Consider the following 22502-nt stretch of genomic DNA (forward strand, 5'->3'; position numbering starts at 1 on the left):
AATATTGCCAGATGGGTTTTCAAACTTTGACAAAGGATAAAACAGTGGTGACATGTGGTGAAAATATGAATGATAAATTTTTTATTATCAAAAAATGTTACCGGACAGCAAAGTGCCCATAACATTTTTTACTCCAAATGTGCTAAGGTATAGCTGGTTAAAGTTTGTCGGGTACGTGCCGATACACCCTGTATAGTCCAATAAATCATGCCAGAATGCTATAATTTGACATTTAATTGCGTGCATAGGTATTTGAAAATATGTACCGCGTACGGGTATAGATAAAACGGAGCAAATTCAAAAGGTTAAGGACCTCAGGGTTAAATTTGATCCCAAACTTACTTTTTCAGATCATATACTGGGATTAGTATCATCTTGTTATAAACTTCTTGGATTTGTGATAAGAATACGCAAACAATTCTCCAAGCCCGAAGCAATGACATCGATGTTCAACTGCCTTATACGATCTAAATTAGAATGCGCTTCTGCCACAGACATAAGAATATATAGACTAGAAATTAAAGGTGAGGTGTAAAATCAACTGTTGAAGAACGAAGGGGGTGAAGCTGACTGTGATTCGTCAATAAATCAATCTGACAGTAAATAGGCATCTCGCATTATAATATCACCATTTACTTCTTAAAAGTAAAATCTGCTTTTGAATGAATAGACATTTTTACATGGGAGCGCAAATTAATCGCCACGTTATGAACAAATTTGCGAAGTCCAAATTCGGCAAAAAAAATTTCTTCTATTTTCAGAGTCGAATATTTTGTTTACGTATTTAGTTAAGACACTTTTATAAGTGTTCATAATTTACTTCCCAGTAACAACGATGCGCACACTTGAGAATCGCTACATTCGACCGCTACATCCGCTGATGTATCTCGATGTAATAGTATATGTTTCTACAACTGATTCATATTATACGATGTGAATAAGCTTAAAATGATGCTTACATATGGAATGTAATACGACAATTGGGTTTATTTTCTTTTTCACATCTATTTTTACAAGTTTTCATATCACAAGCCACTATTTTCCCGTGTTATTTCATAAAATGCCTCGACCATAGCTCGACGCTAGTTCGAACACGAATGATGACGTCACATTCTCAAGATTCACGGGAAGCCATACGCGAGCCCAGCCGGCTCCAATGGAACCGGTATGGGGAGTGGGGAATAATACGCTTTTAATCACTTAGGGCAGGTCTACTAATATTCATATGTCTATGGCTTCTGCTGTCTGGACCCCATCCCAGCTAAAATACATTAAAAATAAAATTTCAAAGATATCTTTATATGAGAATGCATGGTGAATAACCATGATCACATAGATTTGCTCTACGAAACGCACTACGAAAGTCTCCAATCTAGAAGAAATGGGACCCTTCAAGTAACAGCTCTTAAAATCAAACACACCTCTTGGAATGCTATAAATTGTTTGTACCGAACAACTACAGTCAGGGTTGACACCAAGACTTGCTCTGTATTCCACACGGAAGAACGGACGTTATGGCCCAGCATAGCATGACAAGAGGTATGGTGATTCTAAATGATACCTCGAAGTCTCTTGACATTTTCAACATTGGCCTTGAAGATTTCAAAAGTCATTTTAGCCAAGAACTCTAAAATATCGGTTATTGTAAAATATTTAATTTAATGTTTTGTATGTTTTTTGTTATATTTTGTATATTTTTGTTATTTCATGTGTATTGTAATAGGATTGCATCAATCTTTAATGCACAAAAAAATTTTTTAATGGCGCTATATTTCTAACATATCTCATCTAAAGGGTAACCTTTCAATTATTAATCCTGGTTTGATTTACCAGGAGTCGACATTTCTGACGCATCGCTAACGTCCATTAATTTATCAAAAACGGCATCCAAAACGTTAACATAACATCACTTTCGTTGCAAAATACACAGCTTTTTAAAAAAATAATGTGAAATTAATAACTTAAATCATTATAGTGGGAACGAAACTGTTGTTTTTGTATTGATCGAGGATTTAACTAACTGATGATTGAAGACGAGACGCCTGTGTAGGAACCCGACGCATCTGTCCACCCAGCTACTATAACCGAACAAAATAAATAGCTTCACATTGAATAAAGTGTACTCGGTAAGATTTCATTGAATGACTAAACATCTAACAATTGTCTATGTGATGAGGTGAGATTGTCTATGGTTGAGTTACATTGTCTATGGTGAGTTATCTACTATTGTCTATGGTTGAGTTACATTGTCTATGGTGAGTTTTCTACTATTGTCTATGAGGACTTGGGAAGTGCTCCTGCATCTTCAGTTAACTCGTTGAGCTCCGGTAAAGATTGCCTTGAAGAAGATGCTGAAATGCAATGAAACACAACATTAAAATCGTTAACGAGATCAAAATATGGAAAGGTGAGCTCTGGTATTACGAAATTTTTTTATGTGACACCTCTGTCTGGGATTGAATTTCTAGTTATAAACTTTTAAATGATCGTTTAAGTTAACTGGCACGATTAAGTCAAAAATTCGCGATAATACGTACCCTCACTGGAAACGCTCGGATTCTGAAACAAAAAGAAATTAATTAATAACTGACAGTAAAACAACTTGGTCTTGGCACACTTCTTGCCTCATTCACATTCATACATACTCTTCTATTATTGTGACTTTTCTGATTCACTTGATCATGCCATGTCTTCCTCGGGTGTCCCCGACTTCTGCTACCATTCTTATTCGCATCGTATATTCTCCTTACACTCTTTTCTTCGCTCATTCGCTCTACTTGCCCAAACCATCTAAGCGTCCCTTTCTTAATCTTACTCATTACGCTTACATCATCCTTGCACTCTTCGCGGATCTCCACATTTCTCACGCGATCATACATGGATTTACCCCACATACGCCTCAGGGATCTCATTCCAACAGCATTCAGTCTACACTCAATGTTTGGTATCTCGAATCTACATCACAAAAAAACTTAACTCGAATCCAAAATGTGATGTATATTCACAAATTTCCTGATTGTATTTGAAATTGAAGGCTAAGCGGGAATATTTTAAAATAAATCTCTAATCTGACAGATTTTGTATTGTCTAGATCTGTCCCAACATCAGAAAACCCTATACCAAGAGACATCGTCATTATCGACGATTTGAATCGCAGAAAAGCTGCCAAAAAGTTTGATGGAGGCCTGCTGTACGCCAGAAGGCTCACGCAGAGATTGGGCGGGCACCTTGGTGCTGGAGGTCCTCTCGATGGTCATGGAGGGCTGGGAGGTCTGGCGATCAGGCTCCATGCCCAGGGTGGAGTAGATCTCCTTCAGGATGAGCAGCATTGTGTCAGATGACTCCCTGGAGGAGAACAAATCAATCAAATTTATTTTTTTTATTTTGTGAAAAAGGTTTAATAGATACATTTTGATTTAATAATGGTGCTTGAACGACAGTTGAACTGAAGTGGAAAATCAAATTGAGGCAGAAAATGAAGCTAAATGTGAAGGGAGTTATAAAGATGTAACTGAAAATGAAGATGAAGCTGAAAATTAAAACTAAGATGAAGGTGAAGTTGAGGTTGAAGCTGAAAATAAAAACGACGAAAGCTGGAGGTCAAGACGAAGCTGAAGGTTTAGGAGAAGATGAAAATGGAGGTAAGATAAAGATGAAGCTGAATGTGAAGGGGGATATGAAAAATTTAACTGAAAATGAAGATGAAGCTGAAAATGAAAACTAAGATGAAGCCGAAGGTGAATCTGAAGATGAAACTGAGGTTGAAGCTGAATATGAAGGAAAAGACCTAACTAAAAATGAAGCTGAAGGTGAAGATGAAGCTGAAGGTTTTAAGAAGATGAAAATGGAGGTAAGATAAAGATGAAGCTTAAAATGAAACTAAATGTGAAGGGGGGTATGAAAATGAAGATGAAGCTGAAAATGAAAACTAAGATGAAGTCGAAGGTGAATCTGAAGATGAAACTGAGGTTGAAGCTGAATATGAAGGTAAAGGCGTAGCTGAAAATGAAACTGGAGGTGACGATGAAGCTGAAGGTTTAGGAGAAGATGAAAATGGAGCTGAAGATGAAACTGAGGATAAAAAAGAAGATACTGACCAGTAGCAGACATGGCTAGCCATGGCAAAGATATACTCATTGAACAGTTCGAATGGGGCCTCCTGAAGCACGTAGTCTACCCTGCGCCCTCCATTCAACTTTCCCAGCTTCTCCGTCAGGTCTTCTCCTTCGGAAGTCGGCTCCTGGAAGAAACCAAACACATCTTTACTACAACCGTCGCATCACACGTCCTATTCGGGACAGGGCCACCATCATGTGTCACCATCAAGAAACGTGAATAAGCATCATGCATTGACTCACTGTTATATCAGCCCCTGGAGAACTGACTTCTTCAGCAGCTCTCTCAGCAGCCTGTTCCTTGATCAATTCCTCTTCGATAACCTGAAAAAAAGCAACGTTTTTAGTAAAAAATTGACAATATGTACAGTGAGAATGAAATTAAACCTAAATCCTGCATTATATACTACAAATAACTAACTAACCATCATGTAATTTCTCCGCAGGGCTAGGCAGAGAGGATATACCGTCACAAGAACAAACTGTCTTGGCATGCTCTCCTTGCATCATTCTCATTCACTCAGTTGTGCCATGTCTCCAAATGTCTGTCATTTTTTATAAAACACGTCCTGTGAGACCTAATTTTCTTTCAAATGAAATTAGCAATAACTTCTAAAGTATAGAAAACAAGTTACAAATAACTCAACGGATTGTTATCGAACATCACATATATACTCAAGCAAGTTTTGGCATATTATAGCTAGTTTTGCAATGATTTCGAGCAATCGCTCGGGTATGGGATGGACGACGAAATCTAGGTGGATTCAATGGCTTTAAACCGCAGTAAGCAGTTTCATATGTTCGGACGGTGTCTCGCCGAGAGGTCAAGCCGGACGGTACCTGAAATTACTGCGCTATTCCTACAGGCAATATGCGACCGCTAGAATCTTCAGCGTTACGGGTGGCAACATATTGTAGCCATAGCAACTAGAATGTTCGAGAAAATTCTTAGGTGCAACCTGAATCGCATTCGAACCTACCAGCGAACACGGTAGGTAATGCCCATCTATCTACCCGCTGGATGATTCTCGATGCATTTGCACCATATTAATATTTTAAGGAATATTAATTAAACAATTTGGTAAATGTGTATTTATACACAACTAATTGCTCGAGTGGATATGTTCTACTTCTGCCAGTTTCAATTCAGGTATGACAGTAATACGCGTACAATTGTAATGTTATATTTCGCATTAGTTAGAAGTACACTGGAATATGCATCGCCTATTTGGAATTCACAATATAAACTTTACATAGATAGCATAGAACGTATCCAAAACAAATTTGTAAAATATATTACATACAAATTCAACAATAACTTTGAATGTACATTTGAAACTTTGCAGCGAAGACGAGCAGTAGCTGACTCAATATTTATACACAGAATTTTAAACAATAACATTGACTGCACTGAACTTCTGTCCCATATTAACTTTAACATACCTTTGAGACGTACACGACATACAGTGCTATTTCACACGCTCAATTATAAAACAAATGCAGCATCTAATTCGCCAATTAACCGAGCTCTTCATACTCTAAATAATATTTGTCTAAACTCTAACACTGACATTTTTTCGGATTCACTGCCTAAATTCAAACGTGGCATCATGTCAATAATTTAAACTATTCAATGCGCATACATACAGACACACACAAACAAACACTCACACATATATTACTCACATACTTTTCGGATTCACTGCCTAAATTCAAACGTGGCATCATGTCAATAATTTAAACTATTCAATGCGCATACATACAGACACACACAAACAAACACTCACACATATATTACTCACATACTTTTCGGATTCACTGCCTAAATTCAAACGTGGCATCATGTCAATAATTTAAACTATTCAATGTGCATACATACAGACACACACAAACAAACACTCACACATATATTACTCACATACTTTTCGGATTCACTGCCTAAATTCAAACGTGGCATCATGTCAATAATTTAAACTATTCAATGCGCATACATACAGACACACACAAACAAACACTCACACATATATTACTCACATACTTTTCGGATTCACTGCCTAAATTCAAACGTGGCATCATGTCAATAATTTAAACTATTCAATGCGCATACATACAGACACACACAAACAAACACTCACACATATACTACTCACATACATCTGGTAATTAAGGAATAAACATACCACTTAGCAGACATTACAAGGAAACATATCATTGGTATCCAACATAAAATATCTTATTTCTGTATATTGTTTCATCTCTGTAAATCATGTACTGTTTGTTTCTATAAAATAAAATAAATAAATGATGCATTGTTACCTCCTTAACACGTTCGCCAAAGGCGGCTTCTCTGGGAGATGAAAACGCCGCCAGTTGAGTGAACGAATCCCAAGTGCTCATAACGGATTGCATCAACTTCTGTTTGAGATCTGTGCCGACACGGAAAACCGTGTCCTTTAATTCTGTACAACAAATTATACCATCAGTTGAGCATTTTCACAAAGAGAAATGAAGAAGAAGAGGCACGATCAAGTGATCAGATATGTACTTGAGTCGGGCCATGTCAAGAGTCAGAATAATATTTATCTGCTTTATGGTAATAGAAAAAACATCGACCAACTACATCTATCTAAAAGTGAATTAACTAGGTAGTTGTACAGAGTATCCGGGGATTAAGCGCACAAACTTGGGCAGTGGGACATTCCAACTATACAGGGTGTATCGGCAGGTACCCGACAAACTTTAACCAGCTATTCCTTAGCACATTTGGAGTAAAAAATGTTATGGGCGCTTTGCGGTCCGGTAACATTTTTTTTCCATTAAAAACAAAAAATAAATAAAAAATCCACACTCCGTCACTGTCATTTGCATTGTTTCTCGTGTTCAACAGCTGTTATTAGCAAGTGTGTCAAAAAGTGTCCTCGCTCTTTCGTACACACTAAATAATAATAGTTAAAAATGAGACGAATGGTGCCGTGCCATTTCGTTGTGATTTTAAAAGCGCGCCAACGTAGGTACGTACGTACATTATTCAACAAAACTCGAACAAAATATTGCCAGACGGGTTTTCAAACTTTGACAAAGGATAAAACATTGGTGACATGTGGTGAAAATATGAATAGTAAATTTTTTATTAAAAAAAAATGTTACTGGACAGCAAAGTGCCCATAACATTTTTTACTCCAAATGTGCCAAGGAATAGCTGGTTAAAGTTTGTCGGGTACGTGCCGATACACCCTGTAGAGGTAAAACCAAATGTATCGTCCTGCATCAGTTAGACGTTGAATTTGAATGCAACGTCACTTGCCGTGCGTCGCGTCAATAACTTTTATTTTATCGAAAAGTAGATCTGATAATTAAATGTACTTGATTCAAAATTTGATTATTATAATCAATGTTAATGTTGTGCGTATTTATCTAGTGTGTGTTTATTAAGACTTACTCAAGGCGATGCACTACGTAGTAATGCAAAATCATGTGTTTTTGGTTTGAAAATTTGGTCGCCTAGAAATGTTTAAGATGCTTTAATTAAATACTGCGAGTAGAATACATCTTGGCCTTTGAAATAATGGAGTATTTTTTTAGATAAGTCTTTTTATAAGCCCAGAAAAAAATAATGTATAAGGCCTATGAAAACTGCTTTAAAGTTCAAAATATCCTACTTACGAACCCATTTTCGGTTATGATTTTATTGTATAATGTGGCAAATTAAGTTATTTATAAAATGATCGAAAAATAATTAAATATTTATTCCTGAACATCCACAAAATAAAATAAAAGGCACTTTGTGGCCATGTTTTTTTCTTGCATAAATCAAAACAGGCGGATGGTGTTAAGCGGGAATTTAAACCTTATCGCCATCTACGTAAGGGCTGTTATTGATAGCGGCTCGATTTAAAATATTACACGACGTAGTGCATCGCCTTAATAGAACATCTTTATTCCATGTGTAAACTTACCCAACTGTTTTTAAAACCATAATTTGGCGTCATGTATTTTTTATCAGGAGATTTTTTCAATGTGGATGAGTGTTTCAGGCGAACAATTATTGCTTATAAAAATAATTCATAATTTTGTTATTTAATTTCTGTTACCAATGCCTGGCTTTACCCACGAATAGCGGACAGAAATTTATTACGTTTACAGGCTACATTATGGAAATGCACGCGCCGCGCGCCAGTAATAAAAAGTGAATCTACATTTTGTTGTATTATTGCAGTTTTCTTTTTGAATTCGCTTGTCAACATACGATTTTGTAGCACATTGTAAATGTCAAACTTTCAGTTTTATGTTATTTTTTTTACTCCTAACATCATGTAGAATCAACTTCCAAAGTTAGTGCACTTTACACCTTTAGGACACCTGAATAATACTGTAAAAGATTTATTATTATTTTATTTCAATTTACCTGAGAAAACCCCTAGATACCAAAGAAACTGTATACCACATAAACATCAATATGAAATAATAAATAAATCAAAAAAAAAAAAACAGGCCCCCTTCCACCTATGATGTCCGAACAGCTCGGGAAGTTTTGAAGCAAAAAATTGACCACCACCTCGAGATGGTTCGTGCCTGGGGTAAGGCCAACTTGGTCAGTTTCAACGTCTTAAAAACCCAAGCGTGTCTGATTTCGGCAAAGAGGGAGATCAATGACTGTCTGGTGCAATTTGATGGGAGCACTCTCCCCAATAAAGACTCCATTGAAATGCTTGGAGTTACTATATCAGACCAGCTCAAGTATCGGGGATCCATAGAAGCCCGAGTAAATCAGGCCTCCAAGAAGTTGGGCGTCTTGTACAGGGCTAGGAGATTCTTCAACAGTGACCAGCTGCTGACCAACTATTGAATTTGGGAGCCACCTTTGGGCTGGTGCCCCAAAATACTTAATAAACCTGCTTGAATCTGTGCAAAGGAGAGCGATCCGTCTGATTGACAATCCGGTGTTAACAGACCGTTTGCCTTCTCTAATGCATAGACGCAATGTAGGCATGCTGTGTCTGTTCTACAGGTATTTCAATGGAGCCTGCTCCAAAGAGCTAGCAGCATTGATTCCTGATGCACCGGTGCACGTGCGCGAAACTCGACGGACAGGAACTGAACACCCGTTGACGGTTGACGTTGGCTTCATGAGAACGGGCCGTTTTTACGACTCGTTTTTGTGTAAGTCGGCTCGTATGTGGAACGAGCTACCGGCATCTGTTTTTCCTCCCTCCTATAATCCGAGCCTCTTCAAGGCCCGCATTAACAAATCCCTTCCTACAGCCCCTACCTTATTCCGCCTCACAACGCCGCCCAACCGGGTGGTGACATAGTTCCCCTGTCTGTACACTGCACAGGCAGGGACACTCTTGTGAGGTGTCACATAAAAAATAAATATATGATGCTTTCGGCTTTGAGTCATTTTGTAAAAACCACAAGACGAAGAAATCTAAGATTGTTATAAATAATGTCAAAATTAAGAGAACCAAAAAACTGAAATTTTGAGCAGCATAAAACAGAAAAATGTGAAGGGGAGGGGTAAGATGAAGGTTAACTCACCTAGATGCATTCTCTTCCTTCCTTTGTGGTGAGGTATTTGCATAGGAGGAACTTTGGACAACTCTGGGTTCAGCAAAGATTCAATTCTGTGGACAACAAATCGCACAAAATTATCAAAAATACAACTCATCGTCCGTAATGAGAGCTGTTTAATTTTATGAAATTTTATGAACTGAGACCAAAAAAACAATTTGGCATGATCAAGTGAATCAAATATTCAATTGGCATCAATTATTGTCAATCGGCGCCATTTCGTTTTATTGATCAAATTGTATTCAGCTGAAAATCATAACAACATGACAGTTGTGCTTTTTTGCCAATCAAAAATTGTTCAAAAGCCAAAACAGATCTAGAATCAGCGTTTAAGGCGATGCATTACGTCGTGTAATATTTTAAATTGAGCCGCTATCAATAACAACCCTTACGTAGATGGCGATAAGTTTTAAATTCCCGCTTAACACCGTTTTGATTTATGCAAGAAAAAAACATGGCCAAAAAGTGCCTTTTATTTTATTTTGTGGATGTTCAGGCATAAATATTTAATTTTTTTTCGATTATTTTATAAATAACTTAATTTGCCACATTATACAACAAAATCATAATCGAAAATTTGTTCGTAAGTAGGAGATTTTGCACTTTAAAGCAGTTTTCATAGGTCTTTACATTATTTTTTTCTGGGCTTATAAATAGACTTATCTAAAAAATAGTCGATTATTTCTAAGGCCAAGATGTATTCTACTCGCAGTATTTAATTAAAGCATCTGAAACATTTCTAGGCGACCAAATTTTCAAACCAAAAACACATGATTTTGCATTACTACGTATGGCATCGCCTTAACCTCTTGAGTGTTGCTATATCCATTTAGATTTGTCTGAGTTATTATGGAGAAAGTATTTGTAGTAGGTTATTTACTATTTTTACAAATATATGAACACATTATCTGGTAAGAATTTACAATTTACAAAAACATGATTTTGCAAAAAACAAGTGTGTTATTACGAAAATAGAATCAGCTGGCGAATGCGAAAATTTAGCATCGGCAAAAGTTAAAATACTACTAGATACTTAAGTCGTCAAAAAATGGCAACATCTTAAACATAATTATAGATCACATGAAAGCAACAATTTATCAAAAATACAGTAATACACATTCACAATCAATAATAAACATATATATATATATATTTTTTTTTTTTTTTTTTTACAGTAATACCGCACAAGAGTCCCAACTGCTCCCGTCTGGAGCCAGTGAGACTATGGCATCCCCAATTGGGGTATGTTGTGAGGCTGAGGGTATTGGGGAGGGGAGGGAGATGGGGAAGAGGAAGGTGGGGAAGTACCTGGCTATTCAGATCTGGTCACCAAACACGGCTAAAGCCATTTCAAGCAACGTTTCAATTCTGAATGGTGGTCTTACACCAGGGCGATACTGAGAGTATCTTCCACTCTGGAACGTGCCGCAAATTTACTATATATTATTTTAAATTAATTAATTGTGAAATAACACAAATTAATCAAATAAAATTTATTTGCGCACGCCGGGTTCGAACCCGCGACCTTCGGATCTGTAGTCAAAAGCGTATACCACTAGACCACGCCGGCCGTCAAATATCTCTGAACTATGCGTCCCGTAAAACACTGGTCTGAGTCAACTCTTAGATCAGCAACATCAACAGCTGTAGGCAGACTGATGGAACCTAAGCGCAAGACAAATACTAAGTTTGGTGAAGGCTTGGAATAAACTCCCTCCGGAACTAAGATCCATAACAAGTCCAACAGAATTCAGGTCTAAACTAAAAACTTACCTTTTTAAGCTGTCATACCCTTAAATTAAATATACCATTCCTGAAGAGATCGATATCCCGAGCATGGTTGCGCTGTGGATATCCGAACCGATATTGACACAAACTAAATAAGATATCGTTTTACGATGGCAAGACTTTCGGATCTGTCTATGGATTAACATTCCTAATGACAAACGGCTATAAATACTTGACTCGAACCCAGGAGATACTTACCTACCAACTGAGCTAATGGGACCCTATCTCCTTCGGTCATATTTAACTGTATCATACTTCGAATAAGAACTACCAATATTGTCTTAATTTTTTTCACTGCACATTTTTACTGGCAACTATCTTTATTTAGACTAACATTTATATGTAATGACAGTTTGCATTTACTTTTTGACCTTAAAACGGGAGTCAATTATTTAATGAGGTCTTTATCCTCAACTTGTTATATTTGAATAACTTTGGTACTTCCAAACTCGAACCAATGTAATGTCATTGGCCCGAACGCGTTCAATTGACCGCATGTTTAACTTCTTTCAATTCTAAGAGCTTCGTTGGTTCACTTCTGTTCATTAATAAGCCTGTAATTTTCAAAAAATTATCTGATACTTTGGAAGCCGGGCTAAAATTCGTCTATCGGCCGTCCGAACATTTCTTACCACTTGTTGACGGTGCTTGCAAATATCGCTAATTGACTATAGATGACGAATTTAGTCAATATGGCTAATCGACCGTGCTAGACGCCGTGGTGTGTAATTACTCACCTGTAAGCAACCGGGTCGAAGGGATGGAAGATATTGAAAAACGCAGGACAGGTGGGAAGTTGGAAGTTTGATCCCAACTCTTCGAGACCTCGCACGCAGACAAACATACCTGCAAAACATAACATTATTATACACTACATGAAATTATTTTAAAATCAATCAATCAACATTTCATATAAACATATTAACCATTTATTAGAACTTTATAATATGTGATTTGAGTGCAGTGTGTTAAAAGTGAATATTCGTTTATTTTCCTCAAAATATTCGACATTCGAAACGAACGTCGATCGGTAAATGCACCCCAGATCTCTTGCTGCAGAGTCTCTGTCTTCTATCTTTGTTGAACGTCACAGTGGTGCTGCCAAGGTCTGGTGTCTGTGAGAGGATATTGTGTCAGCGCTTTATCAGCAGCAGACACATACCTGGACGGATGACGAACCTAGTGCTGGCACTGTTGGTGGACGCGGTGGACTCTTTCGCTGCAGCAGCTGATGCCAGTTTTCTTCATCACCTAGGATTCTTGCTGCAGAATCTCCATCTTCTATGTTCATGTCACCTGTTCCTGCACTTCATCTTACTTAACTTAACTTCACTTTATTTTTGTAATATTTATATTTTTTTTAATACCTGCATCAAATGTAAAGCGCCCCTGAGGTGATATCTCACAAAAGCGGCACTATACAGATTGTCCAATAAATAAATACATGGTAAGGCAGCCACCTCTGGTCTGGAGCAGGTGTATCGGGGGAGTGATTATGAATCCATCCCTCCCACTGTGGTGCAAGGCAATTGGTCAAGAGTCTGGTTGGAGAGGTGAACTGGTCTCAATCTCTCAATCGGCCTCTCCTGATCTGTCCCGCCACAGAATTTTAACGGAAGATACTCCAAAGAAACAGCTTCGTTGATCCCTTGATCTCAACAAGATTCTCCACACAGCATCCCCAAAGATGATATTATAGTTCTTGAGGAAAATGTTTTCCCATATAAAATTGGACCTAAATGAGATCCTTGATGTACACCGCCAGAAAATAAAAATTGACGTGGATGTTTAATATGAAAAATCAATCTCATAAATTTTAACATTAGTCTCCAGAACTCTGGCGTAATGAAATTTGTAAGTTACCAATAGGGCTGCCTAGAGCGAAGAAAGCTTTAGGCTGGAACAACAGCTGGGGGTAAGTGATGCTGGGTTGGCCCGTACCCGCCGCGCCCATCACATAGGAGAGCTGTCTCTGCAGAGCCGGATTAGACATCTATAACAGACAGTTATTTAGAACAGAGAGCGTTACAAATGAAATAAAAAAAAATTACACTCGAGCCAGTAGTGTCACCAAATGACAGGTCCTCATAAAACTAGTTCTATCTCTTTTTATATTATGGTCAGACATATAATATAAGCAGATTTAGAAAGAGAAAACATCAAGCTTTCTTTTTGCATCTAAAAGTTTACGATAGATGCTCCCATATAATTTGAAATAATTCAATAAAAAAGAAAATGTAATGAACCATTTTTTTAACATGTGTAAAAAGAAAAAAATTGAAGTGACAATAACCTCCACTACGTTTGTCTTATTAAATGTTTGTTGATTATAGTTTATAACAATAAGAAAACCATCAGTAACGACTTTAAAAACTTTCGCTATTTTGCGTTATATATCTATTTGTAAGATCAAAATCTGAAAGTCTTTTATCTTCTTTAAAAATCTGTTAAATTTTGGGTTAAATCAATAAAACAGTGCTTCTATTTGAAATTGAAAGTCAATCAGGAATATACATACAGTCTATGCGTGCGATGACGCTGGAATTGCGTCACCCTAATTTGGGGCAGAAAAGGGCGTTGTTAAGAATTGTTTGGGCTTGATGAAGTCTTCAATAACAGACGCATGGTTTTTGTTTTTACTGCACATAACTGCATTTTTACTTTATTTAATGTTACAACGAGTTAAAATTATTCCCGGAATTGACCCGGACAAAACACTTTTACAAGTGGTCAGTTGACCATAATGACTGCTTGTTACTATTTTATAGGAGAGAAGAAGTGAAAAATCCACTCGGCGAGGCTTTTTATAATCTAATCAAGTAACACACACTGACAAGCTAATTCTCGAAACAAAACACTGTCAAAGAAAGCCAAATTGATAAGCAAAACATCTGTTTTATCTGTTAGTTTTACTTCTGACCGCTAGGTGCTAGACAGGAGCCTGTAAAGTAACTGGTGGTGAACTTTGCTAATAGTTTGTACATTTTTAACAGGCGTTATCTTTTCTCTGTTCCGGGAGACTTGTAATTTGACAAGGAGATTGCGCTACCCCAACCAACACACAAAGTAATCGCCAGAATTCTGCACTTACCCGGTTTTGTGATTCTTTGGTTTGATGTCCACCAAGCCCGCACTTGAGAAGACAATTGATCACAAGTCACCTTTTTTCACATGACCTAATGCCCACAATCGGCGAGCATGTGCCACGAATAATGAGAGTAAAACGGAGGTTTTTCTCTCCGGTCTTTTCTCGATGACGGTTGGATTGTTACTTGCCGCACATTTCTCGATGCGTGCCTGTTTCATGTACCAAAATCAAGCGCGGAGTTTGAATTCCTGCTCTATGGTTGGTGGGAGCAGAACAAAACTGATAATGCCAGAAAAATGACAAACGTCATAACGAAATACAGTAAGAGTGGTAATCTAACTTCAGTTAGCCAGGCACTGAGAATCAAATAATACATAGATAATAATGCAAAAATATGTTAAAATAATAAAAAGAATGACCTCTGCAGGAATAGGGTCGCCAAAGGCCGCAGTTTCTCGGGCCTTCTGGTGGCAGAGCAGGTCAAACACTATCACGCTGCCGAGGGAATGACCTCCTATCGACACTCCCCCCTTAAAGGTGGGATTCCTCTGGCAGAACAGCGTGTAAATACGGTTTATTTCGTCACCAACTGTGGACATTATGGTCTGAAAAAAAAAACCAATACAAATTTAGCTCTTAATTTGATACCGGAATCAGAACCTAACAAACAAGTTTACACACAGATAAAATGACAAATGGTTGAATTAAAACAGGGCCAATAATGTGTACCTGACAGAACTTGGGACTGGTGTAGAAGAGGATGTCCAGTAATGTGTCGTTGGTGAATCCTCGCAATTTGGGCACGGATTCCAGGGTGATCTGGTTGATGCGCTGGTCTATTCCAGATTCCTCCGAGTGCAAGTTCCAGTGCCATGAAACTGGCAACACCTGGAGCAGATAAAACAACAATATGTTATGAGGTGTCGCTGTCTATGAAACCCATAGACATATGAATATTAGTAGACCTGCCCTAAGTGATTAAAAGCGTATTATCCCCACTCCCCATACCGGTTCCATTGGAGCCGGCTGTGCTCGCGTATGGCCTCAAGTGAATTTAGAAAACGTGACGTCATCATTCTTGTGCGAACTATGGTCGAGGCATCATCGGTTCATTTTACGAAATAACACGGCAAAATGTTGACTTGTGCTATGAAAACTTGTAAAAATAGATGTGAAAAAGAGAATAAACCCAATTGTCGTATTACATTCCATATATAAGCATTATTTTACTTTATTTTAAGCATATTCACATCATGTAATATGGATCAGTTGTAGAAACATAATATACTATCACATCGAGAAACGTCTGGACGCGAAACACAAAGCTGGTTGGTTGCTGGGAAGTAAATTATGAACATTTATAAAAGTGTCTTAACTAAATACTTAAACGAAATATTCGACTCTGAAAATAGAACCGAATTTTTTTGCCGAATTTGGACTTTGCAAATTTGTTCATAACGTGGCGAGTAATTTGCGCTCCCGTGTAAAAATGTCTATTCATTCAAAAGCAGATTTTACTTTTAAGAAGTAAATGGTGATATTATAATGCGAGATGCCTATTTACTGTCAGATTGATTTATTGACGAATCACAGTCAGCTTCACTCCCTTCGTTCTTCAACAGTTGATTTTACCCCTCGCCATTATCTTCTCGTCTATTAATTCCTATGTCTGTGATGAAACCAAATTTTCCAACCGCAATTTGAAAAATTAATGAAAAAATGTGAATCGACAAAAAGTGAAGTCACATTTATAATATATTTTTCTAATAAAATGCATATTTTTTTTATTTTTTTTCCACACCAGGAAAAACTTAAGTGACCCATTTTTAAAACTGTTTGATGTTTGCATTAAAAATTTTAATATTTCAATAAATATGTGTTTATCTTCTATATTGTTCAAAATCTTAAATCTCCGAAAGTTCTACAACGATTGCTTTGAAATTTTGACACAAAGTTGCATTCAAATACGCGTGTGTTTTTATATACCTATAATTTATAGATGTCAGCTGTGACAGTAAAAAACGTGCTTTTTGTCACCTGTGTCAAGTAAAAACATGCTTTTTTTCTGTTGGACGTAAAATAACAAGCGATATTGTTTCTCTAACTGCATACAATGAGCAACAGCTAATCAAGAATAAAAACATTATTCATATGTAATTATTAATATATCACTTGTTGAAATAAACTTTCAGCTTACCTCAATGCGGCTGATAATTCCCTTGTCATATGAAGACTTGTAGTGAGATTGTACCAACTGACGACTGATAGATCTGAAATCGTCCACTGAAAAGTAAATTAGGACAAGTTTTATTTTTTTTATATTAACTCCACACAGGAGGCCCGGAAGAAAATAATTTCCCTCAGGGCCTATGTCATCTTTGGGGATGCTGTGTGGAGGGTCTTTTTGTGGAGAGGAAGGAGTGAACATGGGTCTTGAAGAGTCCCATGTTGTAGGAGGGAGGAAACACAGAGGCCGGCAGTTCGTTCCACAGCCGAGCTGTTGAACTTAAGAACGAATCGTAGAAGCGACCCGTTCTCATGTGACAAATGTCAACCGTGTACAAATGTGGGCGCGCGTTTGGCGTGTATCCCGACTACGCACCGGTGCCGAAGGGATCAATGACGCTAGTTCCTCAGAGCATCTTCCATTGTAATACCGATAGAACAAGGACAGCATACCTACCTGACGCCTGTGCTCTAAAGATTGCAGTCCGTTTGTTAAGATTGGGGAATCTATAAAACGGACCGTCCGTTTCTGCACAGAGTCAAGGGTTTTTTTCAGGTATTTAGGGGCTCCAGACCAGAGATGGCTGCCAAATTCGACAGTAGGGCGCACTTGCGATTTGTACAGGGTCAGCAGTTGTGTATTATTAAAGTATCTGCGGGCCCTGTACAGTACGCCCAGCTTCTGAGAGGCCAACTTTACTCTGGCTTCGATGGAGCCCCCGTACCTGAGCTGGTCACTTATAGTTACACCAAGCATATCAATGGAAGGCCTGTTCGGAAGATTGCTTCCGTTGAAGGAGACTAACTGTAACTAACGTTGTAACTGAATGCTGAATAAATGAGATCCCTAAGGCACACGTGTTGTAAAACCATGTATGATCGTTTGAGAAATGTAGAGTAAGATTAAGAAAGGGTGTAGATGTTTTTGATACATAAAGCGAATGAACAAAGAAAGAAAAATATATAGAGTGATAGAAGAACTCAGGTCATGTCAGAATAACACAAGAGTATGTATGAATGTGAATGAAGCAAGGAATGTGGAGAAGCAGTCGATTTAAAATTTAATTTATAATTAGTGGGAATTAATTTTTTTATATAAACATAAATTAATTAATTAATTTTTAACATATATAATGGACAAAAGAGACATCTCTGGTCAATTTTGGATGGATTTTGCTCTGCAGGTGTGATAACTGATTACCGACACCTTTTTGCATTGATCAGATGGATTCATCCAGTTTGTATCATTTGTCAAAAGAGGTCTATTGAAGACCTCTATGTTTGAAATATTTTTTGACAATAAATGTCACAAATCACGGCAGTACGTATTATTTCAATATGCTGATTCATCATTAATAATTCTACTCTCTTGAGAGCGGGCGACATTATAATCTTCCTAAGTGCGAACTCAAATATATTTTGTGCTGATTGAAGATCAAGGAGCAAAACTTATTGCAAGTGGGATTCTCTGGTGAGTCTTTTCTGTTCATATGTATTTTGGTGGCTGGCTTAAGTTATTTTCTCCCTGCAGAGTGAATTCATTGATCAATCAATTTATTTTCATAGGGAAATAAAATATTCCCTGATGGTCTGTGTTATTTGCACGCCAGATCATCAACCAGAATGTGTGCCAAGAACGAGCTGTTTGGCGGTCTGTCTTCTCTGCCTACCCCTGGGGTAAAAAAGGTCATACTGGTTAGTTAGTTAAAGTATGTTTATTTTCAACAATAGAAAAATGACAAAACATTCTCACCGACTTCTTCGAGACTTCGAAACTTGAGATCACAGACGGATCCAATGCCGTGGATGAGGAACAGGAGATGGTCCGACTGCACCTGCTCTCCTTCCTCAGTCTGCGTGGCGTCCTGGCCCCTACGCACGCTGCGGGCACGCGGCGCCCCCTGCAACACACAGAAACACAACATCATTCCGAGTAGTTCGGCGGTTACAGCAGGCGGTAACACTACACTACTTTGACACACACCGCACCCACAGAAAATCGAAATAAAAAAGATGAACTATTGTTAGTAGTTACATTCAACACCATTTTGTTTTTTTGACCGTTGAAAGCCTCCCATTAAATGCCGATTTTAAGTCCATTTCAACTTTTTCGAAGTTTAACGGGAACCTTACGTATATCAAAAAAACAAAATGGCGCTTAATGGCAAGTTGACGATAAAGTTACATTTGAATTTCTGCGAAACATTGCAACAATATAAATGTTAGTTCATATTAAATTAGTCAGAAATGAGAATTCTACACCCCTATTTCACAGAATTTGAACAATTCATCATTTTTAAAAGTCGATTTTCAAGTTCTTTGAATGTTCTATTCAAATTCTTTGATTATTTCAGTTTTTTTAAACAACTGACCAATAATTTTATAATAACAGAACTTGAAGAGAACCTTCACAGAACTTGCAAATCAGCGCTGAAATTTGATGAATTGTTCGAATTCTATGAAAAAACCCGTCCTTGGTTAGTGATTTACTCAGAAAATATTAAGATATCTATTGTAATATCTTTGAATTTTCTGCTAGTTATAGAATAGATTTTGCATTGAATCGTAGATTTCAAATTGTACACGGCGTCCGGGAACTCGTAGAAAAAAAATTTAAAATGCATAGTTTTTTTAACCCGAAATTGGGGAAAAAAATTGATAAAAATATGATTTTTTGGGTTTTCTATGTGATGTTAGTTCACTTGTACTGCAAGTTTACGGACACCTTGTATAAAAAAAAGTTAGAATAACTGTATGTAGCGGGTGGCGTGTATTTGATTTTAATACATATCTACAGTTTTATGTAGTATTTGATGAAATTTTGCACATTTGACCTTCAAAACAAGATGTGTACATTAGATTTCGAAAAACAGTGTTTCATGCAAGAACCCAGTAGGTAAAATTCATCATTCTATAATAAAATTTGTCTCTTTCTGAAAATATTTTGTAATAAGGTCAGCGACAAAACAGTTTTTACTAATAAATGCAATTAAAAATACTGAATTCGTTTGTGACTCCGTCTGTAACTCAGGTTCATTGCACTTAATGAGAATGTACTAAAATTATTTTATAATTCTTTATATAAAATATTTTCAAATTAATCTCATTGAATCTGATAAAATTTGACAATGTTTGTTTTTGAAAAGCAATGTTTTGTTCGCAAATCCTACAATCATAATATCCCGCGATATTTCACGGATCTGCCCTGGTGGTTTATTGCTTTTGTTATAACTTATAATAATCTTAAATTATTGAATTAATTGTGAAATTAATATGAAAAAACACACCGTACAATGCATGCGGAAAAAAAACTGTGATTAAAAAGGTAACTAAAAGGTTTTCCAATAAGACGTGTTATTTTGAATAGCCCGCTATTTCGGTAGATGTTACTTTTGAAGCTGTCATTTTTTGACATTTGACAAGTAGAAATTACGCCATTAATAAAAATGGAACGATACACGCTTCAACAACGCATTGAAATTATTAAAATTCACTTGAGTGAATCAAATGCAAATCATCTTGAATGATGAGGCCCATTTCCACCTCGGTGGCTTCGTCAACAAGCAAAATTGACGCATCTGGGGTTCGGAAAACCCAAGAGTTATTGTTGAAAAGCCTCTCTATTCTCAAAGTGTGACTGTTTGGTGCGGTTTATGGTCCGGCGGAGTCATTGGACCTTACTTTTTCGAAAATGAGGCTGGAGCAACAGTTACGGTGAATGGATTGCGCTATCGAGAGATGATTAATGATTTTTTATGGGCCGAATTGGATGGTATTGATCTGGACAACGTTTACTTTCAACAAGACGGCGCTGCGTACCACACAAGCAACGAAACTATTGATCTTTTGCGATTGAATATCAAAATAACACCTCTTATTGGAAAACCCTGTAGTAAAGGAAACTGGGATTTTTCGCTAATCGGGCAGAAGCTCTTCACTCTGAGCTACATTAATACATGTTCTCTGTGGCACAGCAGTTAAATCTTTGACTCTAAGTGTGGATATCAAAAATCTGGGTAAGCGCTTATAAATGTATAATATTGGCGTGAGTAATTATATATTACGTACATATACGCACTTTTCTCCTAATCTATGAGGTATTCGATAGGATGCTGGGCTAACAGTCAGACAGGCCGAGTTCGATACCCACAGCGCGTACTGACTTAACCCCTTTTCGACAGAATGTTTAGCGAAAAGGTCTGTATTATAAATTTTTGAGTTTATAACTTGCCGTTACTTCGCAGGGGTAGGCAGAGAGGATGAACTGACAACTCGGTCTCAGCACACACTCCTTGCCTCATTCACATTCATACACACAATTTATTACGTCATTCGGTCTTTTGACAAGATCCAACTCTAATATTTGTTTCACCTGATCATTCCATGCCTTCCTCGTGCTAACCTAACCTTATTGATTATGTTTACATCAGCCTTGCATTCTTTGCGGATCTCCACATTTCTCACGCAATCATACATGGTTTTACCACACATACGCCTCAGGGACCTCATTTCTACAGCATTCAGTCTACTTTAATCCTTTCTCTGCCAGTTCCATACATCAGGGTAGGTACCAGCACTCCATTGTGGACTGCTAGCTTGGCTTCTTTGGACAATGTTTAGTTAGCGCCAACTGCGTTCAGTCCTCCATGAATGGAGTTACCTGCATTTCCCCTTGTTTCAATATCTCTGTCAGCCTTCCCATCTCTCTAGAACATACTTCCTAAATACACAAACTCATCCACCTGCTCCAAGTATTCCTCAGCAACAACTATATTGCACACTGTTTTCCTACTCTCTCTTTCAAACACCGTGACTTTAGACTTACTTACATTCGTCATTAACTCATTCTTACATGCATATATATATCATCATTATACAGGATGTATCAGCACATACCTGATAGATTTTAAACGACAATTCTTAATCAATTTTTGAAGATATATTTCACAGACAACAAACAACCATAGAGACTTTTTGGAAATTATAATCTCCCAGCCTGACACGGTATCATAAAATTTATGCTATCTCATTTTGTACTATGGTGAGAAATATGATTTAAACAGTATTAGAAAGAGAAAATAACGCACTTTCAGTTTGCATACAAAAGTTTACCAAAGACGCTTCCGAAAAATTTGAAATAATTCTAAGAAACAACATTTACAGCCGTTGTTCCCAACTTTTGGAATGATCAATCTCAGGCTCCGATCAGCCAAGTAATTTGTTCAGTAGCGTTCGATTCGCCTGTTTCCAAACAGCTTTACCATTGATTATCTTAAGAGGCCCCGCCCACTTTCATAGACAGTAAAATGCCATCAAAGTTAAAATTTTTAATGCTAAATTAATATTGACAAATTAATTATTGTGTTCATTATTAATGCAATTTTCATTAAATACTTAATAAATAAACCGATATTTATTTAAACTGACGTAAGTAATATGTTAAAAATAAAGTGTTTGCTTGACTTTAATGCCACCGTTTCTTGGCGTTGCGAATATTTTTCACTCTGTCGACACTTTTTATAATTAGCCATTTATTGAGGCACGCTTAATCCAGTAGTTTGCCTTCCTTAAATTGATAGATCGCTCAGTCGTCACCTTTCCGTTGGAAACAGCCTAGTTGTGCCCTTGAGCAGTGTTGAGCCAACATTTCGGCTCAACTGTTGATCAGTAGGATTGGGAACAGTGGCCATTAGTGTTTGAAAAATATTTGTCAA

General features: G+C 37.2%; 1 protein-coding gene across 1 annotated transcript in view; it reads right to left on the reverse strand.

The window, feature by feature from the left end:
• The window catches only part of LOC149415737 (uncharacterized), a 176178-nt gene continuing 153676 nt past the window's right edge, over positions 1-22502 (reverse strand). The window contains exons 9-21 of the mRNA XM_089641661.1: positions 18542-18689; positions 16760-16845; positions 15292-15450; positions 14982-15167; positions 13338-13467; positions 12212-12320; positions 9654-9739; positions 6432-6574; positions 4359-4439; positions 4098-4240; positions 3228-3345; positions 2538-2559; positions 1-2351 (exon numbers count right to left, since the gene is read on the reverse strand). Of these exons, the coding sequence (XP_089497787.1) occupies positions 2275-2351; positions 2538-2559; positions 3228-3345; positions 4098-4240; positions 4359-4439; positions 6432-6574; positions 9654-9739; positions 12212-12320; positions 13338-13467; positions 14982-15167; positions 15292-15450; positions 16760-16845; positions 18542-18689 (1488 nt within the window). The 3' untranslated portion in view covers positions 1-2274. The remainder of the gene's footprint in view (positions 2352-2537; positions 2560-3227; positions 3346-4097; positions 4241-4358; positions 4440-6431; positions 6575-9653; positions 9740-12211; positions 12321-13337; positions 13468-14981; positions 15168-15291; positions 15451-16759; positions 16846-18541; positions 18690-22502) is intronic.

Source organism: Hesperophylax consimilis, chromosome 17 (genome assembly GCF_061612785.1).
Source record: "Hesperophylax consimilis isolate HC1 chromosome 17, BYU_Hcon_1.0, whole genome shotgun sequence".
Classification (NCBI taxonomy): Eukaryota; Metazoa; Arthropoda; class Insecta; order Trichoptera; family Limnephilidae; genus Hesperophylax; species Hesperophylax consimilis.